Consider the following 18456-nt stretch of genomic DNA (forward strand, 5'->3'; position numbering starts at 1 on the left):
ATCGTTATGGCTGCCTTCAATCAGAGCAACCCACGCGCGTGCAAAAAAAACGTCACTCTTAGCTATCAGCCCTCTCTCTCAGCCCTCTGTCAAACACACACATACAGACACACACACTCAGGGGGCCCCAATCAACGTCATCAGAGGTCTCAGTTTCTGCAAATGGTAGAAATCAAAACTCAACAGACTGGTTAGTGTAAACACACCAGGTTAGTGACAGACACAAAGCTAAAACCACAAACTAACATTCACCATAAAAAAGGGTATATGGCTATAAATACGGTAAACCCAGAACAAACATTTCTGTTTGAAAGACACAATATGTCATTTCCAGAATCTTCAGATTTGATTAAAGTCAACATTGACCCTATTTACTTTCTCAGTACACGTTCCCAGGCTTATTGTGAACAATTCACTGGTGCATGTCATTCCAAAAGGGGAAAATGTTTGTCTTTGTAATCTTTCATCAAAATGCAAAAACTTGCGCTTCCTAACTTGATTTTCCTTGTCTGATGTTTTCCTGAAACCCTCTTACTTTTCATCCCCTCTCCTAAAACCACCCTTTTTTGTAATCCCCTTTTCACATTCCAAGAAATTCCCTAAGGATGAAATCCATCCCCAGTCCCGTCCAACATTTTTTCTCTGATTTAAATATCCTGTTTCGCTCAGAAATACATTACATTGCGAAAGAAAAATGGTTGCATAAAGCATTTCATACTTTAAATTTCTTCTTTGTAAAAACAGTCTTTGTACACCACTGCTCAAACGTTTGAGGTCTGTAAGATTTAATTTAATTTATTTATTTTATTTAAAGGATGAATTCAATTGTTCAAAAGTGACAGCAAGATATAATTTTACAAAAGATTCAAATAAATTCTGTTCTTTTGAACTTTCTATTCATCAAACAATCCAAAAGAAAAAAAAAATTACCACAGATTCCACAAAAATATTAAGCAAGACAACTATTTTCAACATTGATAATTATAATAATAAATGTTTCTTGAGCATCAAATCAGCATATTAGAATAGTGTCTGAAGGATCATGTGACACCGAAGACTGCAGTAATGATGATGATGAAAATTCAGCTTTGCCATCATAAAAATAAATTACATTTTAAAAATAGTAAATTAAATAATTGAAAACAAATTGTAAATTGTAATATTTCAGCGATGTGGAAAACACAGATGAAATTACAGAATCCAGTCATAAAAACAGAATTTACTGTTTTACTGAAATTTTACAGATTTTCTGAAATTCACGGAATTAGACGTTAGGGTAGACGTTACGTCGACGTGACAACGTAATTGGGATTAATTAATTGATTTTATGAATTCAATTAATTATACATAATTTATTTATATGTGGTTTAATTATACAATTAAAATGGAATCCAAAACTCTTAAAATAGAAAACAAAGAAATTAGTAAAAAAAATCAAATAAAACAGAATTTGAAAAAAAAAACTATGTATTTCATAGGGCCGTAAACATGTCATTTTTGTTTAACTTTTAATAAAGTGTTGTTAAATGAGTGTCATGATATCAATTATTAAGACTTTTTGATTAGTAAAATTTAATTTAACCATTAAAATGGAGTACAAAAAACTAAAAATGGAACCTAGATAGACTAAAACCAGAATCAGGGAATAAAATAAGACGGAATTTGTGGAAAAAGTAAACTGAGAGATGTCTTTAAAAAAATAAAAAAATAAAATATTACTGACTTCAAAAGTTTTGAACAGTGTACATTGTGAACTAATGTTTTTGAAAGTCATTTTTTGTTATGATCTCACAAGTAGTCCTCAAAAATATAGCACATTAAAAGCACTTTTTTATAGACTTAACTGTCTAATGAAGTCATACTTCTTCATTCTCCTGAATAAACAGTTTTAAAATCACTGCTGACAGCAACATTTTTACCAGTGGTATACTTACTCCGAATTTCCTGCCATTATATGTCAATTCTGCATAAATGGACTGGCTTTATGGACTGCGTCTGGTTTTAAAAAAAGGAGGAAATTGTCATGTAAAATGGCAACAGTGAAAGGTTATTCGATGCATGATTGTGCGTGTTGTGCACGTCAAAAGACACTCCTATGACCCAATGAGTCGATGGACAAGAAAAAATCTCTCAATACCAACACCATTATTGCTAATGTCAGATTATTAGAACACAAATACTAAATCCCAATTCAAAACTGAGCGGAAAACACTGACTGACATTGACCATTTCACCTGAAGAAACCTCAGGCAACTATTGCAACATTAGGAAGGAAAAGATCACTGCAAGAATTCACAAAAAAGAATGGTACTAGCTAAATATGAAGGACACCTTAATCCGCTTCACAAATTCATCTTCTTTTATAGGTAAACACAAGTTTACCTATTTTAAACCAGCAAAAAGCAGCATCCGTTGGACAGTTTTACATTTTGTATCCCCGCTCACAAACAGTTGCATCAAGCCCAGTGCATACATTACCTTTTTGGAAGAAGGGAACGCCACTGCCCCTTATCTCAGTTGTCATGTAGCACAGATTTATAATTTTTATTTTTATTTTAATTGGTTTTCTACTCTATAGACAGCCACGTTTTATGAAAAGTCCATCTTGTTACCAGTAAAATCTAAATAAGGCCACGCATGAGGATTGAGGAAGCTTGCGGGATTCACTTCACCACTTTCCTGAAGTTACAGACCTGTTTCCTCTTATTCAAAATTCCTTCTAATTCCAAATGAAGCACTCAAATCATGTTTAGTCAGCAAACCTAGCATTCTGTCTCGCTGAGATCATGAAAGAGGAACAAATCCAGCTTTCTGCATACTTGTGCATGTATATGAGAGAGTACAGAAGATCTCATTCTCTTCTTTTGATTGAACGAGTCACAGAAAAACATGTCACCCTTCAATGGTGATTCAAATTAGATTAACATTAACATCATGTCTGCTATTAGCAAATATACAGTACATTTGGCTGGGAACACTACAGTGAACTAATTTATTTATTAAGCAAGCATGCATTAAATTGATTAAAATGACACTAATGACAGTTACAATGTTAAAGCTGATTTATATTTTATAAGTTTCTGTTGATCAAAGAATCCTGAAAAAGACAATTTATTACAGTTTCCACAGCACAACCATTTTCAACTGTGATAATAACAAAGAAAGGTTTCCTGGGAATCATGTAACATCATGTTCACTATGAATTTATTAAATCATGTTTTTGTTTTTTATTATTTGTTCATTATCATGACTGTTTTCCCATTCAAATAATGCCAACATGGGAAGGATACTTCCAATACTGTTATAAAAAAAATTATTAAAATAAATCTTTCAATGGATTTCGGGGTGAAATATGACCCAGACATGTTCTTGGACAGTTTCACCCAATGACTGTCTATAAAACAATTTAACGTTGGTTTCTGTGTGAGGCTTCAGTTCCTCAAATTTCATTATCTCTCTCTCTCTCTTTCTCGCTCTTGTAGCTGTGGTCATGCATCCGAGTGTGAGGGATAACACAGACCACTCAAGCTGAACGTTTCCATTAATATTTAAGTCTGCAGAATGGTTCTTTTTCCCTTCACACTTAATCACACAGAATCTTTCACCTCCTCCCACAGAATACTTTAACAGGGAAGAGTGCTGAAAATATAACGCATAGCTGTGGAACTGACAGCGAGGGCAGCACACTAATAGAAGTAGAAAACTTTCCCTGACAAGTTTCTAATTAGATATAAGCTGGCAGTGGATGCTGGACAGATGTATGATGATCAGTCAAAGGGGTGTTAGCTGAGCAGTGGAAAAATCATCTACGGTCTATAATTGGGGATAAAGAAGTAGAAACCATATTCCTCTGACTCCTGACTAACAGATTCCTTTCCATAAACACAAGCAGATCTCTGTAATTGGTTCCCTGATATCCTGCTGAGCAGCAATGCAAACAAATGTCAGAATGACCTCTGCTTGGCCCATCATGGAGGCTAGGCATCTGCAGAGAATGCAAAAAATAATGGTTCTGTTCCAAAACCTGGAGAGCGACTTAATGGTCCACTGTTGCCTTCTAAATGAGGTGGAACCTCCAAACTGACTGTTTAGGCAGCGACTCCATGAGACACAAAAACACAGAAGACTCAGCACAAATATTGGATAAGAGTCCGTTTTTAAAGGGATAGTTCACTTTGAAATTATTTTTTGATATTTTTTAGCTTACCTCAAGGGCATCCAAGATGTAGGTGTCTTTGTTTCCACAGTATTTTCAATTTTGACATTTTTCAGTCAAACCGTTGTTGTCTATCAGTCATACACTGGAGGCTAAGGGGGTCCACCAAAAAGCATGCACAGAGAAGTCCAAATTAAACATGATTTAATGACTCGTAAATGTAAGTACACACTGATGGCCTAAGACACGAAACGAGCGGTTTGTGTGAGAAAACGAACAGTATTTATATCGTTTTTACCTCTTGTAATCATAGCCATGACAAAATGATCTGACGGCACGGGCGCTTTGGTCTGCGCATGCGCCGGAAGTGATCGCTTGCGCGCCTACGTCACTCTTTGTTTATACAGAGATTTCGGAAGTTTTACCTTTCACTAAACATATTTAGATATACGGGAAACTGCAATGCAAGACGATTTCGGTATATCTAAATATGTTTAGTAAAAGGTACCGAAATCTCTGTGTAAATATTGAGTGACGTCACACACAAGCGATCACTTCCGGCGTAACTTTGAACTGATTCAGTTCGGTTCAGTTGGACATTGCACAACTGATTCAGATCACTTGGACGTCACTGTGATTACACGAGGTAAAAACGATATAAATACTGTTCGTTTTCTCACACAAACCGCTCGTTTCGTGTCTTTAAATCATATTTAATTTTGACTTCTCTGTGCATGCTTTTTGGTGGACCCCCTTAGCCTCCATTATATGACTGATAGACAACAACGGTTTGACTGAAAAATGTCAAAATTGAAAATACTGTGGAAACAAAGACACCTACATCACAGCGGTGAGCAGCTGGTAACAAAAAGTAGTCGAAGAAGAACGGTCTCGTCTCAGTTCTCGCGCATGCGCCCATAAGGAAGTAATGGAAAGTCGAATAAAGTCGTTATTTACGTTTTTTTTTCGCACAAAAAGTAGTCTCGTCACTTGATAAAGTTATAGTTGAGCCACTTTAGGCACATGGAATATTTAAACCTTTTCTTTTAATGACTTTCTGGGCCGTCAAGAGGCAGTCCCTCAGGCTGTCTATGGAAAAGTGATCCAGCCCTCAGATTCAATCAAAAATATCTTTATTTGTGTTCCGAAGATGAACGAAGGTCTTACGGGGTTGGTACAGCATGGGGGTGAGTAATTAATGACTTAATTTTCATTTTTGGGTGAACTAACCCTTTAAGTTACTTTTCCATTGATTGCACTTGAGCAAACGTCACCAAACCAACCCCACGTCAATCTGATCGTACACCTCCAGTGATTTCCAGGCTTGGAATTGCTCACATGTGTAAAAACTCCTCACCAATACCAGATAATTGTACACATGAAAATACTGTATCTGCAGGCAAAGTTGCATAATCGGTGCTCTTCTTTTGTTGCATAAGGATACACACCATTTATGAATGAAATTTTCGCATTGTACCTCTCTATGTCTTGTTTTAATAGTCTCTTTATAATCTATTACACTTTGTCTTTTCATGATTTGCATAACAATATAAACAGACATAAATATTTGTTTGTAAAACGACATTCTCTGATAAAACGTTGTAAACGCCTATGGTAAACACAGCGGTTTTGCCCTCAAAGATGGCGTCTCCGGGGAGGTCACGTGACAATTTTTTTGCCTGTGGGAACTATGTATAGACGGTTCTCATACTGTGAAACTCTCCCCACATGGGGGAGTCCCCCACCCCACCCCCACTGTTAAACAAGTTACTCAGCAACTTTTACTCATGTTTGAAATTAACTACTTTTTACTTGAGTAAATATTTAGACTGGTATTTTTACTTTTACTTAAGTAAAAATGTATCAAAGTAATAGTAGCCTACTTTAGATTGAATAACATTCTTCCAGTTTCACCTCTGATATTATAACTGTAAGTTACTCTAAAATAGTTATGAATTATTAACAACAAATGACATCTTCAACGGTGTAGTTAGATTCATGTAATAATTACTATCTCTAGAAAGTATTGGTCTACATATTACTAATTACTAAATCCTATATCAACCTCAACCACTTGAACAATACAAGGAGGAGAGACAAGAAACTGCACTTTTAATGCTTTCAAATTAACAACATGCAATTGCATGAATTGATCAAAGTGTGTGGGGGGAGAAGGTTACATAAAAAATATACCTTTTAAAAATGTATGTTAAATCCACTATTGTTTTATACTGAATTGGTCTGTAGTTTATGCAGTAGCCTATTTAATGTAATTGCATCATATTTTATTTAAAATTACAGAAGAATTAAGAGTAATCCCTTTAATTTAATTACAATATTTAGATTACTTGGTAATTAATTACACCCAACACCTGTTTTTGTCTGGCGCTGTTGCCATGGTGACTCATAATATCTGCGCTCCATTGATAATGGCTTTTTATAGTTGTGGTGCACGTGCTTAACTCAGAGTCAGTCAACTCATTTCAGCTGTTCTGTAACCGAAAACTCAGAGTTTCCCATCTCAGGGTAAGTCAACTCAGAGTTCAAGCTTTAACTCAGAGTTGGTTGAACCTCCTTATTGAAACGGGCCCCTGGTGTGAGTGGGTGGAGGCGGGGCTAGTTTGCATATTCATAGAACCATGTCTCCTAAATGAAGCAAGGGTGTAGAGTTACATTCAAGCTATTTTAAGGCATGAAGACATTTTTTCAAGGAAAAAACTTTTAAATATGTCAATTTAATGATTAAAGTTGAGTTTTAAGGGACACAACCATAGGCGTAATTTGCGGATGGGACGGGTGGGTCATGTCCCCACCACTTTGCCAGGGTTGATATTGTCCCCACCACTTTTGAAACATCTCGCGGCATGGATGCAACTAAAATAAATAAAACATATCTAGTTAACTAGTAAAGCATTCATTTCGTTTGTTTGTTAAATATAAAAAACAGTGTTCTCTTGTGGCTCGGGCTGCCGTGCACAGTCTTCACAAGGACACACGCTTTAATCCGTTGCGGGGACTATTTGTTCCAGTGAAATCACAAAGTAAAATGCACACAAACGTGTCCCTGCTTGATATACAACCACTGAGAAACATAATCGGTTTTAATGAAGAAAAAAAAAAACGGATTAGAACCCAGAACCGACAAATACAGGCAGGTTTTGGTTTTGAGATCAATTATTTTGAATACTGAACAAGGATATGCGTGTTATGAAATTTGATTGAAATTTATCTGTGCGTATACATAAGGATGATTTACACAATTATAACTGAATGAGACAATGTGTTTTCCTATAGCTCAAACAATAATGAATTGCGCTATGGTCACGAGTTTGATTCCCATGGAAAGGCAAAAACTGACAAACAATGTGTGACAATGTGTGGCAAACCGTGTAAACAAACGTCTCTTTAAGCTTTTGTGTATAAATGCATAAATGAGAAATGCAGATCAAATAAACCTTGCCTTTTTCATCATTGCACATCATTCCAGTGAAAAAAATTCTTTCAACAAAATAAATAACTTGGTCAACCTGTGGGACAACATTCTTTTTCATCTGACATCGTCTAGGCCGTGCAAGGTTATTGGCTAATGTTAACAAATAGTCGAAGCATTTAGGAAATATATTTGAGCAAATCTTGACTTCATTTTAGCCTGAAAAAAATCCATTTCCAATTTCCAGTCTGGTCCTTCTTTTTTTTTTTTCTTGCTGAATATCACATTTAACTCAGAAATATGTCATATTACAGAAGTAAAATGGGCTGTAAATGCAGTTTCATGTTGACCTAGTTTTTGTGAAATCAGTCTTGACTGGAAACAATTACAAACTCTAAAATACTTTTTTTTACAAGAGCACATAAGTCAACATTCAGTTGTAAACCATTAGTAGTAACTGTAGGGTATTATCACTCAAATCCTTCACATCATGGTGTGCTTTGTGAGATTAGCTGGAGTACATATTTAATTCATAGTATATATTTAAGTGTGCTGTACAAGGGTAGTGGACAAGCAGTATATATTTAAAGTCACCTACCTGTTCAGGATGCTCGCTGCCTGTGATTTCAGCCACAGTGTTGAACGAGTCAACGTCTGGAAGTGTTTGGGCCGCCATTGTCAGACGCACCACAATCCTCTGGCCTCTGCGGGCCATCCTGGCCATCATCTGGGCATCCTCGATAGTGATGCAGGCGGTGGGGATCTGAACCACTCCAGGCTGGTACCACTGCCAGCCAGTGTGGGGACTGAAAACAACATCACATGTGGGTTAAAAACATACAAATCTGCTTTTAAATGTCTCATGGATAATTTTTTACAAAATACACCATTGATCAAAGGTTTTGAATGTATTAATGTAAGTCTCTTTTGCATTTATTTGATCAAAAATACAGTAACAACTAAGTAATATTATTTTTAAAACATTAATTTTATTTATTCCTGTGACGGCAAAGCTGAATGTTTTAGCATTTTTTTTTTATTTTTTTTTTTGTGGTAACTGTGATAACTTTTTAATGATTCTTTGATGAATAGAAAGTTCAAAAGAACAGCATTTATTTATTTTTGTAACATATGAATGTAACAATTAATTGAATGCATTCTTTAATGCAACTTAAAAGTATGACTATATATATATTTTTTTTTTAAATCCTGAATGGTAGTTAATCACGGTTGGTTTCCACAAAAAATATTAAGTTGCACAACTGTTTTAAATATTGATAACAATAATATCAGAGCACCAAATCAGCATATTTAAATAATTTCTGAAGGATCATGTGACAATTCAATATTAAAAACATTGTATGTAATATTTATTACTATAAATACTAAATATTTTACTGTATTTTTCATCAAATAAGTGTAGCCTTGGTGAGCATAAGAGACTTCTTTCAAAAACATTCAGTATTTCAAACTTTCAACCTATAATGTAGTGTATTTTACTTTAAGATACCATTCTACAAAAAACAAATAATCTCTGGAGCTTCAATCTTGAAGGTTACTTTTAAATTTTAATTTCCTTCTTTTCTTTAGACATTATTCAAATTTCTATTTGAAAAGCATGCAGCCTTTTGTTTACAGTGAGTCCTTTTAATGGTGCATTGATTCTGACCTGTTGATGGATAATGGAGTTACTGAACGGATGAGAGAGGCAACGGCTCCAACTTTAGCGGCCTCTGAGGCCCCTGAGGCCCGATAGGCTACAGTCTCCCCATAGCTGACAAACGGCTGGTTATACACAACGATTTTCCCTTTAGCCTCACTCGCTCGCTTCTTCAACTCTTCAAAAGAGTCCACCACGATTACCTCAGCCTCTATACCTGCCAGGAGAACATGAGCTTAGATATTTGCAGGTGCAGGTATTTAAAAGGTCATGACTAGATGAACTGTGACTACTAACCCCCTGGAGGAGTTCCTACACTACTACCAAGCCCAAGTATGGCTAAAGTGTGGTTTCTCGGTAGAAGCATCACTGCACTCTCCTCCCCCCGCACCCAGTGAGGGATCTTCACTGGCTCTAGATGCACGTTCTCCAGTCCGTCCTGTCGAAGGGCATTATACATGTACTTAATGGCCAGGTCTAGGTTCTTAGAGCCACTGACTCTGTTTCCAATGGTGTCAGTGAACTCAGCTAGCCTCTCGTAGGAACGGTTCTGGGCTTTTCCATATACTGCCAGGTTTATGATTTGTTGAGCAATGTCAGAGTACTTAGAAACCTCTCTGGATATTTCAGAAAGGGGTTTACTGTCATAACTGTGAGGCCTAGAGTGACACTGTAGAAGACAGCAGAGGATAAAAAGAGTCCGCAGCACCTGACTGGTGGAGTTATGACCCCTGCTTTTATTGCCAGTCATCTGAAAAGCACATGAGAGATAAAGAACAAGTCAATCATATTTGCCATTTATTCTGTAAAATGGAATAAGTTAAATGAGGCTTTAAATAATTTGTGTCAGATACAGTTCAACTGGTTATATTCAATAAATAGTTTCCTGGAACTGGTTGCAACTTTTTTCATAGTCGTTTCTGATATGAAAACATTTTATACATTTAAGCAAAAACATTTAAGCAACATTTAATGGCAACGCCATTTATGTTAGAATGGCACAGTAACAATAATAATCACAAACGTTATAGATGGCTACATAATAAAAATACAACAAACTGCTTGATATTATGTGCACAAAAAAATAGAAACGTAACGGCTTATTCTGGGTTTTAGAGGAAAAGCATTACAATAATTGTATGCATAATTTTAATAAGTACGTATTAAAAGTAAAATGTATACATTTACCGGCATGGTTTCACAACTGTACATTCCTTGAAAAACCAAAACATTGGGCGCTCATGTGGCTACGGCAAGCGCCCTGGAACAAACACACAAAACGCGTTTCAAAACAACATTCCCAAACCGTTGTAGTTTTATGAAGCAATTCGAAGACAATTTACCATTTATATATATATGAAAAAAAAATCTAATTCTAAATTTATGGATGAGGTATGTAGAGCAAGTAAACGTTTATTATGAAAACATACAAAAAAACATGTATCTATAATTATTATTAGTAGTGTTGTTGTTGTCATCTAACATTGCTCTTATGTCAAAATGATTGAGATGGCCAAACAGCCAAAAGAAGATGTATGTGATCAGAAACCGCACACATACACCCAGCTAACAAAAAAAAAGAAGGTCCACAGAACGTCCCCTAAATGGCTTGTGCGAACGTCCCCATGTGGAGTCTGCTTGATGCGGCTTGATGTCTCGCGGACCTTCGCGTTCGCGAAGACGTCCTCCAGACGTTCAAGAGGACGGGATGTTCCCAGGACCACCAGCGGGCGGCCATTCGGGACGTTTATGGGACTTTCGCGTTTAGTCCCCTGAATATCATTTTATTTTATTTTACTTCTGGCTAAGAAAACAGACACGGTGTAGGCCTAAGGAACAAAGTAAATTAGGCTATTTATTTATACAATTGTAAAGGTGCTATTTCCGTGTGTGTGTGTGTGTGTCTTCGCGCTGACTGCTGCAATTTCGAGTTTTGTGAAAAACATTTTACATTCATTCTGCAATTTTCTGAGATCTCTTTGTACCACGTGACCTCTGTACGACCTGCCGCTTCGGATTCATTCCCAGCCTCCGAAGATTAATCATTCTGGCTCCTTATATCCAGGCCATTTCCTCTTTGAACTGTTTCCGCACTTCCTCTTTGAACTGCAGAGCACTGAGCACCAGAACAGCCAGGCACAAGAAACGTTTCTTTCCTCAGGCCATAGGCCTACCCTTCATAAACAGTTTTTGCCCCCACCGTGCAATAAACATGTGCAATACAGAACACTATTTATAGTTATATTTATTTATCACACCATAGGCCTACCACTTATTTACACTCCTTGCATTTGTATAACATATCTGTACATAGGCCTACGTAATTGTCTGTTGTCTATTTTGTGTATAGCCTAGTTTTGTTTTTTGTATAAAATTTGTTGATAAAATTTTTTTGTTGCATCTGTCACCAAGACAAATTCCTAAACATACTTTGCAATAAAGCTCTTTCTGATTCTGATTCTGATCAGCTCCGAGTATAATGTAACGTGTTGTCTACAGTGTACTTAATCATACTTTTAAGTATATATATATATTCAAATATAGGCCAAATATACTTAAGACTTTTCTGTCAGTATAAGTTAAGTGCGTGCAAATTTAAGTGTATTTCTGAGAGCATATAAAGTTTTTAGTTTAAAAGATACTAATAGCACACTTAAATAAGCTTTTTTTTGGTAAGATTAAGAGGGAATGTGTCCATAATAGCCTAGAGGCCTATATTAGCCTGGCAACACATATTTGATGTTATGTCTGAGCAACAAGCAACACTAAAACGCTAAATAACAACAACAACAAAAAAGTATGAATAATAAATGTCAACTTGAAAATGAAGGGCTTGTTCAGCTATGCATATGATCATATGTTCAGCTCATGCTTCTGCATAAATTTTCTAGAATAGGTGTGGAAATGTGTTGTGACAAGTAAGTGTGAGATTCTTTTGGAATAAAACAGCCTAGTCTAGTACACTTTCCTGTCAGAGCTTTAACATCTAGGGACAACTCCCTGAGCAGTCTTCTTCAGAGGTGTTACATTTCCCCCACAGCTTGTGTTTCATGGTCCAAAGAGAGCTGAGAGACACTTGGCATGCATATTGATTCATCATGCACATATTCATACACACAGTCAGTGATTGAACAGTTGGGAATAATCACCAAAGAGAGGTGCAAGGTGATTTGAGTTTGATGCGCAAGAAGCGTAATTAAAATACCATGAGAAAATGTTTATTCAGTAGTGTTTTTTTATGAAATACAATACTGTTTCTGTAATTCTGTGACATTACCACTCATCACATTTCTCCAGTTCCAGCTTTTAACATCATTCCGATGCACAAATGTCCTTAAAATCCCTGTAGAACTGTTGCAGAACAGTAGGCACTTCAAGGGCTTCTAAAACATTTGTGAATATACATTTTCATAGATTTTTTTTTAACTAACATATTACATATAATATGTAGTATATAAATAATTATATTCTATAAATTATTGTATATTAACATATACAGAGACGTCGTTGACTCTAAATGGTCAGTCAGGTCTTTAAAAGAAACATATTGGAAATGCACATGAAGAGAAGAGTAAAAATGAGCAGATGTGATTCACGTTATTAATCATCATCACTGTTAACAACACTGTTTGAGTCTTTGGAAGGTCAGAGACATTCGGCAGAGTATGCTCGAGTCGGAAACAAAAGAGAAATTCTTTTTAAAAGCTGCTTTAGCGTGAGAGATAATATTACGAAATAAAGAAAAATGGCCTTCATTAGGCTTTCTGTCAAAAATGAACATTGCAAATGGGTCGACTGAGAAGAATGGGGGCATAAAAATATGTAAAACTGCAGACTTTTACTGGGTAAAATAAATGATGTTAACTTGTCATGGAAGATTCATTCTTGGACTCATTACACTTGTTATTAATCCATATCTTATTCTAATGAGCCTTTTTTCCATCCAAGTGTTGGGTAACTGGATCTCAAAAAGTTGTGTTAGGGGTTCTTGACCTTGATAAGCTTGTGTGCAATGCAGACTTATATCACAGTTACAGTAATCTTAATCATTTCAGTCAATTACTGCAATACTGAAGTATGCTATGAGTATGAATGGAGTTGTGGGAGACTTTGATGAAACTAAAAGACAGAAAAAGAGGGAATGAAGGAGTACAAGAATGGAGGAATGTGTTCTTAGCTTTAGGCAAAGTAGAATGTGAACTTTCAGGGACTTAACACTGTACCGACTACATTAGAATCGTGAAATATAACAAAATACATTTAAACATTCTGCAGTATGCTGTGATCTTTGCATGATTTCATATTGGCCAGACGAAAATACAAACATTCAGTTTGACTGAAGAACATAATGGCACAAGCCGAAGGAGAAAAATACCCTTTACGAAAACGATGAGATGAAAACTAAATTACTGATAAAGTCCACACTGAGATAATCAGTGGAAAATTAAAGGTATCAGATATAACCCAGGATTTCCACCCCTGGAATTGTCTTGTTCTTTAATAAAACGTACCTCTACTGTTACAAAGTAGTCACTGACTAAAAACCTGTGAGAAATGATTTACTTTCATATACTGACAACAGTTGTTTTCAAAAACCATAGAGAAACAATCTTTGACATTTTTGATCCCAAAAGAAAATACAAGCCCCGGTTGGGTTTGTAAAGCAAAATTACTTTTTTTTTTTTTGTTACATTTTTAAATAAGTAAAGGTTCCCCGTAAAAAAAAAAAAAAAAAAAAAATCCCCTCGATGTGCTACCAATCCAATGCTACTCTTGGAGAGGAGTTGCTTGTCATAATGATGTTACTGTTGGCAATGATTGGTCATTCAGGCGTAGAACTCTTTACTCGGAGCCTTCTGATAGGCTGAGCTGGGTGGCTTGCGCTCTCCAAGGTCATAGCTCCCCTCATCCTTCTTTCTCATACGGTACACCAGAAGGAGGATCAGGAAGATGGCAAACAGGAAGCCAATCACTCCGCCGGCTATCACCGCTGCACCAAGAAGGATGACACCATGTCAAACAAAAATAATATTACCTTTATAATATCTAACACACACATGCATCTCCAACAAAGGCTCACAGCTACAGATCAAATTAATCAAAATGTCAGTGAAATGAACACAGAGGTCCTGTTTACACCTGGTATTGAGATGCATTTTGGTTGTTTGGAACACAAGTGGACGTCACCAAATATAGGTGTAAAAGGGGTCTAAAACTTGTCTTTAACGTCTTAAAGGGATAGTTTTTGATATGTTTTAGCTTAACTCAACGGCATCCAAGATGTAGGTGTCTTTGTTTCCACAGTATTTTCAATTTTGATATTTTTAGGTCAAACCGTCCTTGTCTGTCAGTCATATAATGCCGGTATATGGGCATAAAGAGCATGCACAGAGAAGTCCAAATTAAACGTGATTTAATGACTCGTAAATGTAAGTACACATTGATGGCCTAAGACACGAAACGAGCGGTTTGTGTGAGAAAACGAACAGTATTTATACTGTTTTTACCTCTTGTAACTACAGCCACGTCCAAGTGATCTGAAGGCACGGGCCTTCAAAAAAAAAAAAAAAAATCAACGTTGTCTGTTGATATATATCGAAATCGTCTTCCATTGCAATTTATTCACAGCGAAGGGTAACACTTCTGAAATCTCTGTGTAAATAATGAGTGACGGCGCTTGCGCAGACAGAAGCGCCCTCGCCCTCAGAGTACTTGGACGTGGCTGTGGTTACAAGAGGTAAAAACGATATAAATACTGTTCGTTTTCTCACACAAACCGCTCGTTTCGTGTCTTAGGCCATCAATGTGTACTTACATTTAGTCATTAAATCATGTTTAATTTGGACTTCTCTGTGCATGCTCTTTGAGGTGGACCCCATAGACCTCCATTATATGACTGACAGACAAGAACGGTTTGACCTAAAAATATCAAAATTGAAAATACTGTGGAAACAAAGACACCTGCATCTTGGATGCCCTTGAGGTAAGCTAAAACATATCAAAAACTAAATAGAAATAGATTTCAGCCCTTTTCTTTTTTATTTGTTTTTATTTTTTATTTTTTTTATTTAATTTTTTTTCTCATTATTATTATTATTATTATTTGAATTTTTTTCATTACTATTTTTTAAAATATTAATATTTTTTATTTTTTTATTTTTTTTATTTTTTTTTTTGTAACCACCTCCTAGTGGACCTTCTCTGTATATGCAGGCTATTTGTCATTCAGGTGTTCCCAATCCAATTAGCATCTACAAAAGAGGGAAAAAATATACCCTGAAGAAGGCTGTTTGTGCCGCTACGCGTGGGTTGTATTTTTTCCCCCACATGTTTTTAACTTTTCTATCATGATATAGCCAGTTCAATAAAGGCTTTTTAATTTTCTAAAGAAGAGTGCCTTGGATTTCCTTTTTCTGATATCAAAAACTAATTTCAAAGTGAACTATCCCTTTATTATGGAACTGAAATTGAAGAATCACCCTTCTGTGTGCTGTTCATTTTAAACATACCTGCCAGCACTTCTGTCCTTTGGAAGAGATTCTCTGTGCGAACCTCATGAAGCAGATCAGCATCTTGTTCAATACTCGGTGAGCTGGTGGCTTCAACGGTGACCTGAGCCTTTTCTGTCTGATCGTCAGAGATCTAAAAAACAGTGAGAGAGGGAGCGAGAGAAAGACCGCTTAACATCAAAATTGCTGACACAAAAAACAATTCAGCTTGTAGATGGTGTCGGAAAAGATTCAATAACAAGATTGAAGGATCCAACTTAACAGTGGTGTTCAGTAAAACTGCGAAAGACAGCAGGTCAGTGTGTGCGTCAAAGAGAGGCAATATCAAAAGTATCATAAGTTGTCACAGTTTTGCAGGCTGTGCAAGTTTTCGGAGAAATGAGTGTCAGCAAAAGCTTTGATAGTGTCAGAAGCAGTACGACTGAAATGGGCAAGCAATTGCACCTCTGGTCCCATGTCTGACTCGATGAATGTCTCTATGCTGATTTTGTCCAACTTTCTGGAAACAGAGGACTCCAAGCTGGGGTTGCTGGTGTAGACAGGCTCCTGAGTAGACCCCGCATTGAATTCTGGGTACCGCACAATTACCGTGGAAGTGTCTTCATCATCATCTGTGTCACTAGAACCTAAAGAGATGAGGGAGAAATAAAGAAATGAAATAAGTCAGTCATTAGAATATACAAATGAAATATAGTTTGTTGCGATCCTTGAATTTGATTGGTTGAGCAGAGTTTTTTACTCAGCTTGTTTTTTTGTTTTTTTTTGTGCATTCCAAAACCTCTGGAATTTTTAATTGTCTCTTTCTGTTACAATAATATGCCAGCAGGTAGAGAAATACGAGTCTTTATGAGTGAGGCATTTGAATCATTCACTCAACCAACTCATTCAAAAACATTGATTCATTTATGAACAAAACAAGTGGCTGTCTTTATGAGTGAGTCATTTGAATCATTTACTCAACCAACTCGTTCAAAAACATTGATTAATTCATGAACAAAACAAGTGGCTGTCTTAATGAGTGGGGCATTTGAATCATTCACTCAACCAACTCGTTCAAAACCATTGATTAATTCATGAACAAAACAAGTGGCTGTCTTTATGAGTGAGGCATTTGAATCATTCACTCAACCAACTCATTCAAAAACATTGATTCATTCATGAATAAAACAAGTGGCTGTCTTAATGAGTGAGGCATTTGAAACATTCACTCAACCAACTCATTCAAAACCATTGATTAATTCATGAACAAAACAAGTGGCTGTCTTTATGAGTGAGGCATTTGAATCATTCACTCAACCAACTTGTTCAAAACCATTGATTAATTCATGAACAAAACAAGTGGCTGTCTTTATGAGTGAGGCATTTGAATCATTCACTCAACCAACTCATTCAAAAACATTGATTCATTCATGAACAAAACAAGTGGCTGTCTTTATGAGTGAGGCATTTGAACCATTCACTCAACCAACTCATTCAAAAACATTGATTCATTCATGAACAAAACAAGTGGCTATCTTTATGAGTGAGTCATTTGAATCATTCACTCAACCAACTCATTCAAAACCATTGATTAATTCATGAACAAAACAAGTGGCTGTCTTTATGAGTGAGGCATTTGAATCATTCACTCAACCAACTCATTCAAAAACATTGATTCATTCATGAACAAAACAAGTGGCTGTCTTTATGAGTGAGGCATTTGAACCATTCACTCAACCAACTCATTCAAAAACATTGATTCATTCATGAACAAAACAAGTGGCTATCTTTATGAGTGAGTCATTTGAATCATTCAATCAACCAACTCATTCAAAAACATTGATTCATTCATAAACAAAACATAAGTTCATGAGTGAGTCACTGAATCATTCACTCAACTGTTTCATTCAGGACTGAAAATACAACTGTCTATAGCTTGAAGGAGCGCTTATGTTAATTCTGCTGTGGCAAGTTTGAAACAATGTTTCACTGACGGAGCAAAAACAGATAAAGTCACTGTTTGAGTATAGTGTCTAAAATATAATTTCCTTAATAATATTACCTTCTATTTTATTTGCCTATGGTCAAATCGTGATGATTATGAAAATATGAGGTTTTGCAAATGTTGACCTATGGTGTGATGAGACTATAATGACATACCAATGCCCGGAGCTTTACTTTGAGCATTCCAAATGTCTCACTTTCTTGGACTTTTAGTTAATAAATACAACAAAACAGAAGAGGAATGCAGTATCAGCACTTTTGCTTAAAGTGTTTCCAAGAGAAACAGGTGAAATGCATAAAGTGTATAAATATTTCAACCGTTCTCTCCATTTTGCACTGTAATTGTGCCAGGTACAAGGCACTGCAGTCCAGCAGTAAGAGGTAGAGAAATGACTTATTAATAATGCAGAATTTTTGTATGGAGCGGGCATCTGCTGAGTGACTATGGTGGTCTTGGCTGACCGCGTTTGACTGCAGGTGAAACATCTGTCCGCTCAAAGGGTGGGCAGCATTGTCTATCAACCTCCTACTGTACAGTAGTAGACCTTCTATTAACAACACTTTAGACAACCTTTAGCCACAACAACACAGGCTCTGTGGGTTAAATGTAAATACATCATTAAATTGTTTTTTCTAGTACATGTACTAAACATGCCCCAATGTTAAGTAAAAAAGCAGATATAAAAGCTTAATTTTGCCTTTTTTACTCGATTATATA

General features: G+C 36.1%; 2 protein-coding genes across 2 annotated transcripts in view; both read right to left on the reverse strand.

The window, feature by feature from the left end:
• Nucleotides 1–10518, reverse strand: part of LOC120495098 (carboxypeptidase Q) — a 64297-nt gene extending 53779 nt beyond the window's left edge. The window contains exons 1-4 of the mRNA XM_039694508.2: nucleotides 10435–10518; nucleotides 9544–9997; nucleotides 9256–9463; nucleotides 8185–8392 (exon numbers count right to left, since the gene is read on the reverse strand). Of these exons, the coding sequence (XP_039550442.2) occupies nucleotides 8185–8392; nucleotides 9256–9463; nucleotides 9544–9997; nucleotides 10435–10458 (894 nt within the window). The 5' untranslated portion in view covers nucleotides 10459–10518. The remainder of the gene's footprint in view (nucleotides 1–8184; nucleotides 8393–9255; nucleotides 9464–9543; nucleotides 9998–10434) is intronic.
• Nucleotides 10519–13792: 3274 nt separating this feature from the next.
• The window catches only part of LOC120495069 (syndecan-2-A), a 35377-nt gene continuing 30713 nt past the window's right edge, over nucleotides 13793–18456 (reverse strand). Inside the window, exons 3-5 of the mRNA XM_039694463.2 lie at nucleotides 16200–16381; nucleotides 15756–15888; nucleotides 13793–14236 (exon numbers count right to left, since the gene is read on the reverse strand). Of these exons, the coding sequence (XP_039550397.1) occupies nucleotides 14073–14236; nucleotides 15756–15888; nucleotides 16200–16381 (479 nt within the window). The 3' untranslated portion in view covers nucleotides 13793–14072. The remainder of the gene's footprint in view (nucleotides 14237–15755; nucleotides 15889–16199; nucleotides 16382–18456) is intronic.

This window comes from Pimephales promelas, chromosome 12 (genome assembly GCF_988280905.1).
Source record: "Pimephales promelas chromosome 12, fPimPro1.hap1.1, whole genome shotgun sequence".
Lineage (NCBI taxonomy): Eukaryota > Metazoa > Chordata > Actinopteri > Cypriniformes > Leuciscidae > Pimephales > Pimephales promelas.